A 16500-nucleotide genomic window follows, 5' to 3' on the forward strand; every position below is an offset into this window, starting at 1 on the left:
CTCCCCTCAGCAGTGTATTTCAGTCATTCCTCCTGTTCTGTTCCACACTCTGTCTCTGGTGAATCCTCTCACCCCCCACATCTCTGGCCTGTACCCCAGCTCTTGTATGCATAAATAAATCGTAAAAAAAAATTTTAATAACAGATATGACCTTTTCACTCATACATGGCAATATCCTCTAAAATATAAAAAGAAAATACACCAAAATAAATGGAAAAATATATACAATGATCATGAATAGAAAAACTAAAATTTATAAAGATGCACATTCACCCACCACTGATGTATAGCAGTACTCATCTATAGCAACCATTGCCATTCCCCTTCATGCCTACATATATAAACAATAAAGGTAGGGGTGGGTTACTACTGGCATTTAGTAGGTAGAGGGTAGAGAACTGTCCTAAATATTATTTAAGATAGGAAACCTTCCTGTAACAACTAAACAGGCAAAAATGTCAATAGTACCTAGGCTAAGAAACATTTATATACAAATTTAATATCATTCCATTCAAAACTCCAACGAGCATTTTCATGAAACTGGATAATATAAAAACATATGAAAGTACAAAAGGTAAAAATATTACTACTGAACAGACTCTTTAAAAGACTAAATATCAAATATGTAGGGCCTAGAAAAACTCTCCCATAAACTAAAACTTATTGCCACTGGTGTCACTGTATAAAGTGATGAAATAAAGGATGTTCCAATTTATAATATTCAATTTCAGAGAAAGTAAAGACATAAATTTGCATGGATCAATGATAAATACCTAAACTATATAAAATAGAGCTTTTATTAGGAAACACTGTATCTTCATGACCATGGTACAAATAATATCTTGTAACATTAAAAGTGAAATAAAGGAAAAGATTAACACTGCATTTGAATTATGAACTTATAATCCTTTTGGTCATTCAACAATACTTACAGGTGGTGGGGATACAGTAGAGAATAAAATAGACGAAACCACTGACCTCAAGGGATAAATTTATCAAGAGGTAATATAAAGAAAGGGGAAGACAAGCTGCAAGATGGAAGAAGATATTTGCAACATATACAACCAACAAAGACAACATTAATACTTTTTTAAAAACCCTCATGCAAATCAGAGCAAACTGACATCTCAATAGATTAAAAGATGCCTTTAAGTAGTTCATGTAAGACAAAATCCAAAGGGTATGTGCAATAGTTCTCAATCTCAGTAGTAACTGAGGACATAAAACGCCAATGTGATCCTGCAAACCCACACAAAGAACAAAAACCAAAAGACTGATAGAAGTATGAGCACATATTTTAAGTCATCAGAATTATGTGACATTAATTGATTGCAGTTTTAAAAAGTCCTCACAACAACAACTTTTGGCAAAATTCATACAAAAGTGAGGAAGAGTTCTAAATGCATACAAGAATGCACATGTTATAGACTGGTTCTAAAATTGGCAGTTTGCTTTTAATATTTGGTTAGACTGATGCCCTACCAAGTTTGCACATGATAAAGTTACATTGTAAATGATAAATATCTTTAAGGAAATAATTTTGAGACTAGATAAATACTGTGTTCTTAAATGAAATAGTTTTATACACCTGGAGCACTGATTTAAAATGTTAGTACTTTTTACACAGTTCTGTGTGGTTATGTTAATGCATGGTAAGTTTCATTTTGTTCTGTTTGCATCAATTTAGAATTATCTTTCCATCTTTGTTATTTTTCTTTTGCGAGGTATGTGAAACATTAACTCCAAAAGGATTACTTATAAATTATATTCAGATCAAGTATCATTCCTTCATCAAAATTCCCTCTAAACTTTTCACCTCATTTGCACACACACCACATGTAACCAATCTCATCATTCTCTGGTTATCTCTCCTGTGTTTCTTTCTGATCAAATGAGCAAATACATGCACACCATTCCATCAATTCCCCTTTTTTCTTTAAAAAAAAAATTGCACACTTTGTATATTTCTTGCACTTTGCCCTGAAAATGCATCTTGAAAATCTCACTCCATCAGTCCAGCAATACACCTCATTCTTTTTTACAGTACCACAAAACTCTACTCTGTGGCTATACCACAATTTATTCAATTACTGTCCTACATATGAGCATTTAGATTGCTTCCAATCTTTTGCAATTACAAACAATATTGTACTGAATAATGCTGTGCACTTATTTTCACAGTATTCTTCATACCAAAATCCCAGAAGTAGGATGGTGGATCAAAAATTGGTAGATATTACCAAATCCCTTTTCATGAGCTATGTACCAATTTGTATTCCAACTAACAATTAATGGTGTATGTATTCTCACAGCCTAACCAACAGAGTACTGTTATAATTTTTAATTTTCATCAATTTGAGAGGTAAAAACCTAGTACCTCAGTGTAATTATAATTCGCAGTTCTCTTATTTCATGGCTTAAAAGATCTGCTTAATAAAGTTTCACAGATACTTGGGTCAATTAAGAAAATATGCATCTCTGTCTTTTTTATCAGAATGTTTTAAAATAAATTTTGTCAAATGCCTTTTCAGGAACTACGGAGATAGTCAAAAGGAAAATGGGCAAGGAATAGAGAACAGAGGGCAGAGAATTCACTGGAAAAAACAAAGAAGAAAGAAATCTAATTTTAAAATGTGCACAGAACTTAAATACACATTTCCTCAAAGAAGATATACAAATTTCCAAAAAGTAAAGGAAAAGATGTTCATTTGTTGATAAGGAAACACAAATCAAAACAATGAGATACCATATCATACCCAGTAGGACAGTTAAAATTAAAAAACTGAAAGTAAGTGTGCACAAGGTTGGGGGAAAAAAAGACTCCTCATAAATTTTTGGTAGGAATGAAAAACTGTGCAGACATTGTGGAGAACAGTTTGGAGACATCTCAAAAAACTTAACACAGAATTACCTAATGATGTAGCAATTCCAATTCTGGGTATTTAATCCCCAAAGAATTAAAAAGCAAGTACTCAAACAGCTTTCTGCTTCTGAATATTCATGGTAGCAACATTCACAGTAACAAAAAGGTAGAAACACCCAAATGGACATCAAAAGGTAAATGTATAAAGAAATTGTGATATGTATATATACACAAAATACACAACCTCTATACATATAAAGGAATGTTATTCAGTCATAAAAAGGAATAATTAATGCTACATGCTGCTACTTGGAGAAATCTTGAAGACAGTGTGCTCAGTGGAAAAAAAAAAAAAAGCAGACAAGAAAGATCCCTTATTTTACAACTCTATATAAAATGACTAGAACAGGCAAATCCATGGGAACAGACCAATGGTTGTCTAAACAATTTGGGAGGAAAGGGAAATGGGAAATAATTACATAGCATATGAGGTACTCTTCTGGATGATCTAAAAGTTTTAGATTCTAGAGAAAGGTAGTTGTACATGAAATGTTACATATTAGATGTTAAATGAAATGTACACTTAAAAATGGTTAATTGTGTGTTAAATGAATTTCATCTAAATTTCTAAAAATCACACTGACGTATCTTAAAATCATTCATAAAGCCAATCCAATAATATGATAAAAACAGCCTGCTGGTAAGACTGAGAAGAAAACAAGTATTTTCATACATTACTGACAGGACCCAAAAAAATTTTATAGCAGGAAATTAGTCAATATTAAATTACAAATAAATATATTTACCTACATTCTTTCACAAAGAACAAATAAATATATGCAAAAATACTCTGCAAGAACAAAAATTACAAACAATGCAGTGTTCTGTTAACATAAGACTAGTTAAATAAATTATTGTATATACACACAAAGGAATGCTATATTGCTGTATTAAAAGGAAAAAGACAGTGAGAAAACTATACACTAGTGTCTTTTGTGAGGACAGGAGATGAGAGGCGATAAGGAGGATGGGCGGGAAAGGGATAAAAGACAGATGGATATGGAAGCAAACTAGGGAATATGTTAATTCTGTGGAGATAGATGGAAAATAGGAAATCTTTTTATTTTATAAGTTAAAAATGTTTTGTTTGTATTTTGTACCACTACAAATGGAAAAACAAAAACCTTAAAAATCCCAGGTCTTTTAAAATCAAAACCTAATCCAACAGGAAACTTAGATTAAATGAGATAATAAATCTCATCACTCAAAATAAAGCATATGCTTGCCTTCATCACTTTAAAGCTGTAAATCACCAAACTTTTTTTCTTCAGTCTAATCTCTTGCCATGCTTCACCAGACTCCATGCCACAAAGTCTAATGATGGCCTAGACTGCCCTGTTCTGTTAAGTTTGGTCTTTCTCCCTTAACTTTTGTTTTATTTAACCTCAGTCTCACTGTAGAGTTTGCTTCCTCTGGGATACATTTTCATACAAATATTCCCACATTCACACAAACAGAGACATGCAACCAGAGGTAGATCAGAAGTCCTTCCTTGTTATTATCATAATGTCCTGTAGTCAGGCACTAAAGACTGCAAAATGAGACAAGTCTGACTGAACAGTATTTAGAACTTATAAACTGTATAATGTCCAAAAACTCAGCCAAGGTCCTTTATCCACAGTTTCTTGATATATAAAATAAAGGGTCTATAGGATTCTTAACCAGTATTATCAACAGCACACAGCCTGACACATACTAGAGTCATTAAATAGTAACCAGTTTAATTATTCTTATCAAGGCACAGCACTTTAATGAACTATTGGTCTATTTCCCTCTGTGTTCTTTGAAGTAAAGCCACCTTTAAAAATTACTCATAGTCTAATACTGGGGCACAGGCTGTCTTAATAATCACTGCATATTCTTTAATAATGTTTGGTATAAGTAAGTGCTTTGAAAATATTTGATATACTACTTATGTCAATATTGTGAGTGATAACTTGACAAATAAGACTTCAAGAAATCAACTAGATTAGTGATCAATAAAAGAATGCTCTCTTTGCTCTATTAGAAAGCAAAGGATGGTGATTTACCAACTACCCTATGTAGTATAATATGACGTTACAGGGAGAAAAAGATTGATGAGTTATTAATATGACAAAAATAAATTTTCATCTTAAATTATACTGCCTATAAATATTCTGGCATTTGTGTTATTTTAAGAAACCACGTGAGTCTCAAGTACTTCATTTATAAAATGAAGAACAAAATACTGATAAGGTTACAAAATAATGAATATCAGGAACTACCAGCAATCCTAATCTAGAGCATAAGTGCAAATAATATCAGTATTAATTATAAAAGTTTATGATCTAAAAAGTAAATTCATAGATTTACTTAGTGCATGTAAGATTTCCTTCAAAGCTGCAAAATATTCAGCATCTGTTATTTCATAAAAGCAAAACTGAGAACAAATGAAATATCCTTAAATAACAATTTTCCTTATCAGGAAAAGATTAACAGATAATTTTACCAAGAATGATATATGACTAAGGAAAGGTGAAATAAACGTGACATTGCTGGACTGACAGGCTCAATGAATATCATTTATTCCAACATTCTGTACCTCGACATCCTGAACACTGGATAAAAAAGTTGATTAAATCCAGAAGTGCGATGTCCCTGTCTTGTTTATATGATTCAATCCAGTCATCAACCACGGACTGTAGAAAAAAAAATATATAAAGTTGAAAACTTCACAAAAATTTGATATTACAGCAAATAAATTTTCCAAAAATGTTGTGCTTTTTGGAAAAAAAAATACTTACATAAAATTATTTCTTTGCAGTCAAATAAAAATAGATTCCCTCACATTTAAAGGCAATTAAAAGGTGAGTTACTTATTTCAAAGTTTTTCTACAAAAGACAGGACACAAACCGAAATTTATCAATCCCGTACGTCTAACCAACTACTGATACTAATATTCAACACACTGAAAATAATACAAAAACTTAAAAAACTTCACTTATAAATAGATATAAATATTCTCAGTGTAAAAATACCTACTTCACTAGCAGTGCAGAGTTAACAGTACATATTTAGAACTGCATTTGTTCTGAGTATGCAAAAAAATAGAGGAAGCCAATAAAGTCAAATCATCAACAATGGAGAAAACGAAATAAAATTATTGTATTACTAGATTCCAAGAACATTTCTGATAAAATTTTGAAGACAAATAAAAAATTCTAAGAAAACTAGGTTTTGATGAAATGTATGTAAAAAAACAATATAAAACCAAAGCCAAAAACAGATTTGTTATTGAAACACTTAAGACATTTTAACTCAAAAGATAAGAATGCATTTCTAGCCATTCAACACAAGTTTTGCATGTCAGAGTTTTTAGTAAGTTGAAAAAATTAGTAAATATTAGTAAAGACAATTCTTTCCTACAATTTATAAGAAAACCTAAGAGTCTCTACTACAGTGATTAAAAAGATTAATAGAAAAATTCAACAAGACAGCTTGTAAAAGATAAATGTACAGGCTATTTTTTAGTGTTGGTAATGTTTTAGACCATAAATCAAGCTTGACTGAAACCAAAAATATATGACTATATTCAAGAAAGGTATAAAAGTTAACAAGGAAATATAAAACGTATAGGACACAGAAAGCTATCCAAGTACTATATAAAAGATTACGGTTGTATCAACAGTATTTCCTAATTAATAGGTAAATTTAATGTGATTCAAGTTAGCATCTTAGTGTGCATCATTATTTGGAGTTTTCTTTGATGTGGTAGGGGACAAGAGCGTAGAAAAAATTTTAAATTAAAAAACATTTAAAAAATTTTTGTACTGAGGTGTAATTATATGCAGTAAAATGCACAAATCTTAAGTTATATCTTGATAAAATTTTATAAATATATACTCACACACACATTTTTCAAGATGAAAATACAAAGTATTTCCAGAACTAAAATAAGCTCTTTATATTCCTTTCCAATTAATTACCATCCAGGCACAAATGGTATCACTATTTTGAATTAGTTGGCATGTTTATGGAATTCATATAAATCTTATCATATTTTGCGTCTGATTTCTTTCCAATTTTTAGCAATGAGATTCAGCCATATTGTTATGTATATCAGAAATCTTATTTTTGCATCACTGGTTAGTATTTCACTGTATTAATATATGACTACTTATTACCCATTTCTCTACAGATAGATATGTATGCTGTTTTTATTATAAGGATGTCATAAATAAAAACTGTATAGAATATATGTTATTTAAACATCTTTTGATGGGCCTAAACATCCTTTTTCTGTGATTTGTGTGTGTATGTGTCAGTGTGTGTATGAGTAAGTATAGGGTTGTACATATAACCACAAGCAAACTTAACAGAGAGAACAAATGTTATTAACACCAAGTAGAAATTCTGGAGCTGAAGAACACAATGAATGTACCGAAAAGCTCAACAGAGCATTTTAACAGCAGACTTGAACAAGTTAAAGAAAATCAGTGAGCTAGAACACAGATAAACTTAAGTTACACAATGAGAGGTACAAAAAGAAAAAAAAATGAATAGCAATTTAGAAAGATTACAGGAGCTATGGGATACCATCAAAAGAACTAAAATACATACAGCTGGAATTCCAGGAGGAAAGAGAGGCAAAAAGAAGCAGAAAAATTATTTAAAGAAATAATACTAAGATCTCTAAACTTTTGAGGAGATTTGGACATTAAAGTTCCTGAAGCTCATAGGTCACTCCAAAGTTTCAATCTTAAACATTCTTCTCCAACAAACATAAGAATAAAACTGTATAAAAACAAAACAAATAGAATATAAGTCAACAAGAAAAAAATAGTAATGTTCTAAAAGGGAACCATGAAAGGCCATCAACGAGCCCCTCAGCACAGATCTCACAGGCCAGGAAAAAATGGAATGCCAACAAACTTCAAAAGAAAGAAACAGCCAACCAAGAAAACATTACCTAGCAAAGATGTTGTTTGTAAGTCAAAGTCAAAGAAAGACTTTCTCAGTGAAAAATCAAAATCAACAAAAAACTATGAACCAGAGACACTTTTTGGGGGGTGGGGGACGGGAGGGGAGGGATTGGGGTCAGAATGGGGGGGTTGCAATTGTATGGGGAATATAAAAATAAAATTTATTATTAAAAAAAAAGAAAAGAAAAGAAAAGAAAGACTTTCTCTAAAGAACAAAAGCTGAGGGGATCTATTACCACTAAACCTGCCTTTCAAAAACTCCTCAGGGCCTCTGTGGTGGCCGAAGGGTTAGGTCTCAGTGCTACCACCATGACAGTACACCTCAAGGGGCTGAGTTCAATCCCTAGTCAGGGAGCTAACCAATATGGCACAACAGACCTCTCCTGTTTCACCTACTACTCCCCTTAACAGTGTAGATCTGCCTGTTCTGCTCCCTACTCCGTCTCTGGTGAATTCTCTACCCACTGCCCCCACTGCTGGCCTACACCCCAGTTCTATGCAGAAATAAATCAATCTTAAAAAAAAAAAAAAACCAAAACACTAAAACTACCAAGGTATTAAAGTTGAAACAATAAGACACTAATTAGTAACATGAAAACATGAATGTATACAATACACTGTAAAGGTATGCATATAGTAAGAGTCACAACTACTACTATTATTATATGCTCACTATAAAGGTTAAAGGACAAAAGCATTAAAAATAGATATAACTTTAAATTTGATGATGGTCCACCACAGAAAAAGATGTAAATACTGACATCAAAAACAAACAAAAATAATAATAAATGGGAAGACTAATATGATAGTTTTTGTATGCAAAATTACTTTCAGCATGAAACTGTTATCAAGTAATAAGAAGTTTAATATAAAATTCACAGGAAACCACAAAAGAAAATTCTGTAACATAGCCAAAAAGTAAAGAAAAGGGAATCAGGGTCTCCCCTGGTGGGGCAGCAGTTGAGTGCTGGGCTGCGAAGCTGCCCACAGCCTCTGCAGCGCCGGTTTGATCCCTGGCCTCCGGCAAGGGTCCCATATGACATGACAGACCTCTCCTGCGGCGCCCGCTACTCCCCTCAGCAGTGTATTTCCTTACTCTGCCTGTTCTGTTCCCAGCTCTGGCTCTGGTGAATTCTCTCACCCTCCCGTGCTTCTGAATGTACCCAGTGCTTGTACAAATAAATAATCTTTAAAAAAAAAAGAGAGAGAGAGAGAAGGGAATCAAAGTAAACCACTAAGAGTCAACAATTACAAAGGAAGGCAGCAAGAAAGGAAGAAAAATAGTAACTTTAAAACAGAAAACAAAGAGATGGCATTAAAAAGTCTACCTAGCAATCATTACAATAAATGTTAATGAACTGACATTTTAGTTATTCTCCAATTTATTTGATTCTCAATGAAAAGGCACAAAGTAGGGCCTCCCAGGTGGCGCAGCAGTTGAGCACTGGGCTGCGAAGCTGCCTGCAGTCTCTCCAGCGCCAGTTCGATCCCCGGCTACCGGGTGAGGGTCCCACATGGTGTGCAGATCTCTCCTGCTGCCCGCTGCTCCCCTCAGCAGTGTACTTCATCAGTCTGCCTGCTCTGCTCTCCGCTCTGACTCTGGTGAAGTCTCTCACCCTCCCATGCTTCTGACTATATCCAGTGCTTGTATAAATAAATAAATCAATCTTTAAAAAAGAAAAAAAAAAAGAGTAATAATCTTTAAAAAAAAAAAAAGGCACAAAGTAGCTGGAAGAGTTAAAAAAAAAAAAAGTCCAGATGTATCTTCATTTCTAGAGACTCACATACATTTCAAGTACACACAGAAGTTTAAAGTTTAGAGATGACTAAAATTATTGCAGGTGGAAACCAGAAGAAAGGAGTGGTAGTTATTTTAATGATAGACAAGATAGGATTTAAGCCAAGTAAGTAAAAAAGAGACAGATAATCACTATATAATGATAAGAGAGCTAAATATCAAGAAGATGTAACAATCATAAGCACATCTGCGCACACCATTGTAGCATATAAACATAAAAGTAAAATTAACCAAAAGACACAATTATACAAAAATAGAGGGTACTTTAATCCTCACTTTTGAAGAGATAGATTATCCAAAGAAAAACAACAAGGAAATGGTGGGCTTGAAACATACTTAAGACTAAGTGAAACTGATAGATACATACAAAATATTGTATCCAACAGCAACAGAATATACAGTACTGTCAGGTACACATAAACATTTTCCAGGAGAAATCATATACCAGGTCACAGTATGAGTTATAACAACTTTAAGAAAACTGAAATTAAACTAAATATCTCTTCCAACCACAACAGCATAAAACTGGAAATCAATAACCCAAGTAAAAATGGAAAATTCACAAATACGTAGAGATTCAACATGATCCTGAAAAACAAATGTGTCCAAAAGGAAGCAAAAGAGTAACTAAGGAGGAAAAAATCAATTTAAAATATCTTGACTAATGAAAATGGAAGTCAATATATCAAAACATATGGTATACTGCAAAATCAGTTCTGAAAAGAAATTTTTACAGCAAAAAATGCCTACACTAAGAAACAAGAATCATCTCAAATAAAGAACCTCACAATATATCTCAAAGAACAGGACAAAGAACAAACTATGTCCAAAACTACCAAAAGGAAGGAAATAAAGATTTAAGCAGAAATAAATGAAAAACCAAAGAAGCAAAGAAAAGATCAGTGAAAACAGCTATTTTTTTCAAAGTTAAAGAATAGGTGATATACCATTAGAATGGCTAAATCAGAAAAAGAGATTCAAATTTAAAAATGAGAGACATTACAATTGATATTACAGAGATTCAAAGATCATGAGATGCTACTATGAATAATTATATACCAGGAAAGTGAATAACCTAGAAGAAATAGACTAATATTAGAAATAAAATCTAGTAAGACCGAATCATGAAGAAACAGAAAATCTGAATTGGCCAATAATAACAAAGGAGATTGAACCAGTAATAAAAAACTTCTCACAACAGGAGGCCTCCCTGGTAGTACAGGGATTAAGTACTATCAAGCTATTGCCAGCCACCGCAGCACAAATTCAATCCCGGGCCAGGGAACTAACACACATGGTGCACCAGAACTCTTCTGTCTTGCCCGGCTCCCCTCAGCCATGTATTTCAGTAGATTCACCTGTTTTGCTCCCCACTCTTATCTCTGGTGAATCCTCTCACTCCCTCACCTCTGTCCTGCATCCCAGTTCTTGTATGCATAAATGAATCTTAAAAACAAACAAAGTCTCTCCCAACAGAGAAGCACAAGACCAAGTGGTTTCACTGGTTCATTCTACCAACCTCCAAAAAAAAATTAAAGAGGGAACCATTTCAAACTCTTTCTAAGGCCAACATTATCTTGATCTCAAAGCCAGATAAGGTCATTATTAGAAATATGCAGACCAAAATCCTGATGAATAGAAATGAAAAATTCTCAACAATAAATATTCTCAGAAGCACATTAAGGGGATCATTCAACATGATCAAGTGAGATTTATCTCTGAGATACAAGCAGGGTTTAACTTAGCGAATCAACAAATGTGATACATGACATTAATAGAATTAATTTCAAAAATCTTATCTACAAAGGTGCAGAAAAAGTCTTTGACAAAATTGAACATCTTTTCATGATAAAAGTATACAACCAAGTATAGAAGAAACATACCTCAAAACAATAAAGGCCATATATGTATGACCAATCCACAGCAAACATTATATTAATTTTGTAGATAAAAATCTTCCCCAGGAACAAAAATAGGGATCTTTGCCTTTGTGACCAGCATCACTGAGATTGCTTGGAACTGGGAAAGGGCGGGCCCCACAGCCAGAGGTGAGCTGAAAAGCCCCCACATGCCAGGCCATGTCTGCCGCCAGTCAGAGCCCAGGGGTGGATCCAGCCATCACCAGGGCAGATCATTGGCGCAGGAAAGTGCCCTTCTGACTCGCCACTCTAGAATAGGGATCTTTGCCTCCAGAACCCACACAGACTGTGTGGATTTGGGAAAGGGCTGCCCCCACAACCAAGATGAGCTGAAGGCCCCCACAAGCCAGGCCCCGCCTGACAGGGAATCGGAGCCCAGAGGGGGATCCAGCTATTTGGAGCCCAGCAGGCTATCCAGTCATCCCACCTCCAGGGCAGTCTGTGGGACCTCAAGACACACCTTTGGAATTTAACAAATACAGAAGGATGAGATATTCTGTGAGTGACCATTAACATATTCATAGTACCACTGCCCTACTGGACTTCTGACATAACAGTAGTTGACTTGATTGGACCACCAGTTTCCAACATCCCAGAAAGAGTACACCAAAAAGATGCCGGCCAGTACCAGCGACACAGTGTCCCAATGCATAGGACAAATTAGAAAACAAGCAGCAGGGAGAAGAAAAACTACAAGCAACCAAGCAGGTTCTCAAGGAAAAGAAACACCACAAAAAGAAAATCACCCACCAGAATGCAACAACGGTGACTTGGAAGAACTTCTGAGCCTTCCAGATTGAGAATTTAAAATTGTCATGATTGAAAAACTGACAGAAGTCATAAAGGAAAACAATGATAAGGGAAAAATAGACAACGATCAGAAGAATGAAATTGAGTCCCTAAAGAGGGAAGTGAAAGAAATGCAGGAGACCAAAGGATTAATGGAGGAGCTAAAGAACTCAGGGAAAAACAGTGATAGCAGAATAGATGAAATGGAAGAACAAATAAGTACTCTCAAAGACACAGAAATACAGAGAACCAAAAGAGAAAAGGAAAGAGAAGTACAAAGGACAAAGTATGATGAAAGACTTCGGGAACTATCTGACTCCATGAGGAAAGGAAATATAAGAGTTATAAGAATCCCAGAAAGAGAGGACGGAGACACAGGAACAGAGAAAATATTCAAGCAAATAACTGAAGATAACTTCCCAAATATGAAGGAGCTGAAATAGATATACAAGAAGCAAGAAGAACACCAAACTTCCATGATGAAGGGAAAAATACAGCAAGACACATAATAGTAAAGCTCCCAAGAATCCAAGAAAAGGAAAAAATAATGAAGCTGACAAGAGGGAAGAAACGGATAACATACAAAGGAAAACCAATCAGGCTGACATCAGACTTTCCGAAGAAATACTACGGGCAAGGAGAGAGTGGAGGGACATAGTCAACAGACTCTAAGACAACAAATGCCAAACAAGAATACTCTATCCTGCAAAGCTTTCCTTCCTCTATGAAAAAAAGAATAAGGACCTTCCCTGACAAACAGAAACTCTGGAATTTCATTATGACTAAACCCCCACTCCAAAAAATACTACAAGGAGTCCTAAAGCCAGAACCAACAGAGGGATGAATAAGAATGAAACAAGACAAAAAAACTTTTTAAAATAAATAAATAAATGAACCCAGAGAAAAGTCAAACAAAATGGCAAATACAAACGCAAAATATCAATATTACCTCTAAATGGACTAAACTCTTCAATAAAAAGACAAAGAGATGCAGGCTGGATTAAGAAACAAAATCCAACCTTTTGCTGTCTCCAGGAAACTCACTTAACTACAAAAGATAAAAATAGACTGAAAGTAAAAGGATGGAAAACAATCCTACAAGCTAACGGAGCAAAAAAGAAGGCAGGAACAGCTATACTTACATCAGATAAAACATATTTCAAACCCAAAAAGGTAAAAAGAGACCCAGATGGTCACTACATTATGATCAAGGGGACAATACTTCAAGAAGAAATAACACTCATTAACATATACTCACCAAATGAAGGAGCAGCAAAAAATATCAGGCAACTATTATCATCTCTGAAAACAGACATCAAACACATATGTAGTAGGAGACTTAAACACACCACTATCAACAATGGATAGATCAATGAGACAAAAAATAAATAAGGACATTTAAGCTCTAAATAAGGATCTATACCTCATGGGCATTTATAGACACTAGTGTTCTATAGACATTTAGTGTTCTATAGACATTTATAGAACACTAAACCCCAAAAAATCTGAATACACATTTTTCTGAAACGCACATGGATCATTCTCCAGGATTGATCACATACTGGGACACAAGACAAACATCAACAGATACACCGAGATTGAAATCAGACCAACCATCTTCTTTGACCATGAAGGCATCAAACTAGAAATAAACCATAAAAAGAAGGCAAGGAACCCTCCTACTTCATGGAGATTGAAACCCACTCTACTAGAAGACCACTGGATTAATGAGGAAATCAAAGAAGAAAATAAAAAATACTTTGAGTTGAATGACAAGGAGGACACCAATTACCTAAATGTAAGGGATGCAGCAAAAGCAGTAATAAGAGGAAAATATATAGCAATTCAGGCTCAGATCAAGAAACAAGAAAAAACTCAAAGAAACAACCTAATCTCATATCTCCAAGAACTAGAAAAAGAGCAACAACAACAAAAAAAGACCCCTAAAACCAGAAGAAGAAAGGAAATAATAAAAATCAAAGCAAAAATAAATGAAATAGAAACCAAAAAAAAATTCCAAAACCTCGACAAAACCAAAAGTTGGTTCTTTGAAAAAATAAATAAAATAGCAAACCCCTAGCCAGGCTCACAAAGGAAAAACGGGAAGAAGCACAAATAAATAGGATAACAAATGAAAGAGGGCAAATCACAACAGACACTGCAGAAATCAAAAGAATAATCAGAAACTACTATGAACAGTTATATGCAAACAAGCTCAACAATCTAGAAGAGATGGACAAATTCCTACAACTTTACAACCATCCATAGCTAGATAAAGAAATAGAACACCCAAATAGACGAATTACAAGCATTGAAATTGAAGTGGTAATCAAACTCTCCCCAAAAACAAAAGCCCAGGACCAGATGGATTTACGAATGAGTTCTACGAAACATTCAGAAATGAATTAGTGCCTATCCTTCATAAACTCTTTCAAAAAATTGAGGAGGGGATAATACCAAACATGTTCTATGAAGCCAACATTACACTAATACCAAAACCGAACAAGGACAACACACCAAAAAAAAAAAAAAAAAAAAAAAAAAAACCTACCAGCCAATCTCCAATGAACACGGGTGCCAAAATCCTCAATAAAATTTTAGCTATGAGAATCCAACAATGTATTAGTAAGATCATTCAACTGGATTTATTCCAGTTACACAAGGATGGTTCAACATCAGAAAATCAATGTAATCCCACACATCAACAAAAAGAAAAAGAAAAACCATGTGACAATATCAATAGAGACTGAGAAAGCTTTCGACAAAGTACAACACCCATTTATGATGAAGGCCCTTGAAATTCTCAGGATACAAGGAACATACCTCAACATCATAAAGGCCATCTACGACAAGCCCATAGCCAATATCATTCTCAATGGTGAAAAGTTGAAAGCATTTCCAATAAGGTCTGGAACAAGACAAGGATGTCCACTCTCACCACTGCTCTTCAATATAATACTGGAAGTCCTAGCCAGAGCAATACGACAAGAGAAAGACATACAAGGAATCCAAATAGGAAAAGAAGTCAAACTATCACTATTTGCAGATGATATGATAATATACATCGAGAACCTCAAAAACTTCACAGAAAAACTAATTTAACTAATCAGTTTAGTAAAGTGGCAGGATACAAAATCAACACGCAAAAGTCAGTAGCCTTCCTATACACAAACAAAAAAACTGAAGAAGAAGAAATCAAAAAAACCATCCCTTTCATTATCAAAACAAAAAAAAATCAAATACTTGGGAATAAATCTAACAAAAGAGGTAAAGGACCTATACAAAGAAAACTATAAAACACTGTTAAAAGAAATAGAAGAAGACCCAAAGAAATGGAAAGACATCCCCTGCTCGTGGATTGGAAGAATTAACATTATCAAAATGGCCATCCGACCAAAGGCAATTCACAGATTCAATGCTATTCCAATAAAAATTTCAATGACATTCTTCAAAGAAATAGAACAAATATTGATGAAATTCATATGGAGCCACCAAAAACTTCACATAACCATAGCTCTCCTGAAAAAAAGGAAAGGGAATGGAGACATCACACTCCCAGATTTCAAACTTTACTACAAAGCCGTAATAATCAAAACTACATGGTATTGGAAAAAGAACAGACACCTGGATCAATGAAACTGAGTAGAAAATCCAGAAATAAACCCACAGACTTATAGTCAAGTAATCTTTGACAGAGGAGCAAAGACTATGTAATGGAGCAAAGAAAGTTTGTTCTAAAAAAGGTGCTGGGAAAACTGGGTTGCTACATACAAAAGAATGAAGCTTGACTACTACCTCACACCATGTACAAAAATCAACTCAAAATGGATTAAAGAACTAGACCTAAGACCTGAAACCATAAAATATATAGAAGGAAATAAAGGTGAAACACTACATGACATAAACCTCAGTTAACATCTTTAAAGACTCATCACCCAAAGCAGTGATAGCGAAGGCAAAGATAAATAGCTAGGACTACATCAAATTAAAGAGCTTCTGTACAGGAAAAGAGACAGTAAAAGAAACAGACAAACACCCCACCAACTAGGAGAAAATTTTTGTACACCACACTAGTGAAAAAAGACTGATCTCAAAAATCTACAAAGAGCTTAAGAATCTCAAAAAAA

At 34.1% G+C, this 16500-nt stretch overlaps 1 protein-coding gene across 1 annotated transcript in view; it reads right to left on the reverse strand.

Moving 5' to 3' along the window:
- The window catches only part of STAG1 (STAG1 cohesin complex component), a gene marked incomplete at both ends in the record, with an annotated part of 263904 nt that overhangs the window by 182921 nt on the left and 64483 nt on the right, over positions 1–16500 (reverse strand). The window contains one exon of the mRNA XM_084232404.1: positions 5487–5583. Coding sequence (XP_084088530.1) covers positions 5487–5583 — 97 coding nt within the window. The remainder of the gene's footprint in view (positions 1–5486; positions 5584–16500) is intronic.

Source organism: Talpa europaea (genome assembly GCF_964194135.1).
Source record: "Talpa europaea genome assembly, chromosome: 4".
NCBI classification, from domain to species: Eukaryota; Metazoa; Chordata; class Mammalia; order Eulipotyphla; family Talpidae; genus Talpa; species Talpa europaea.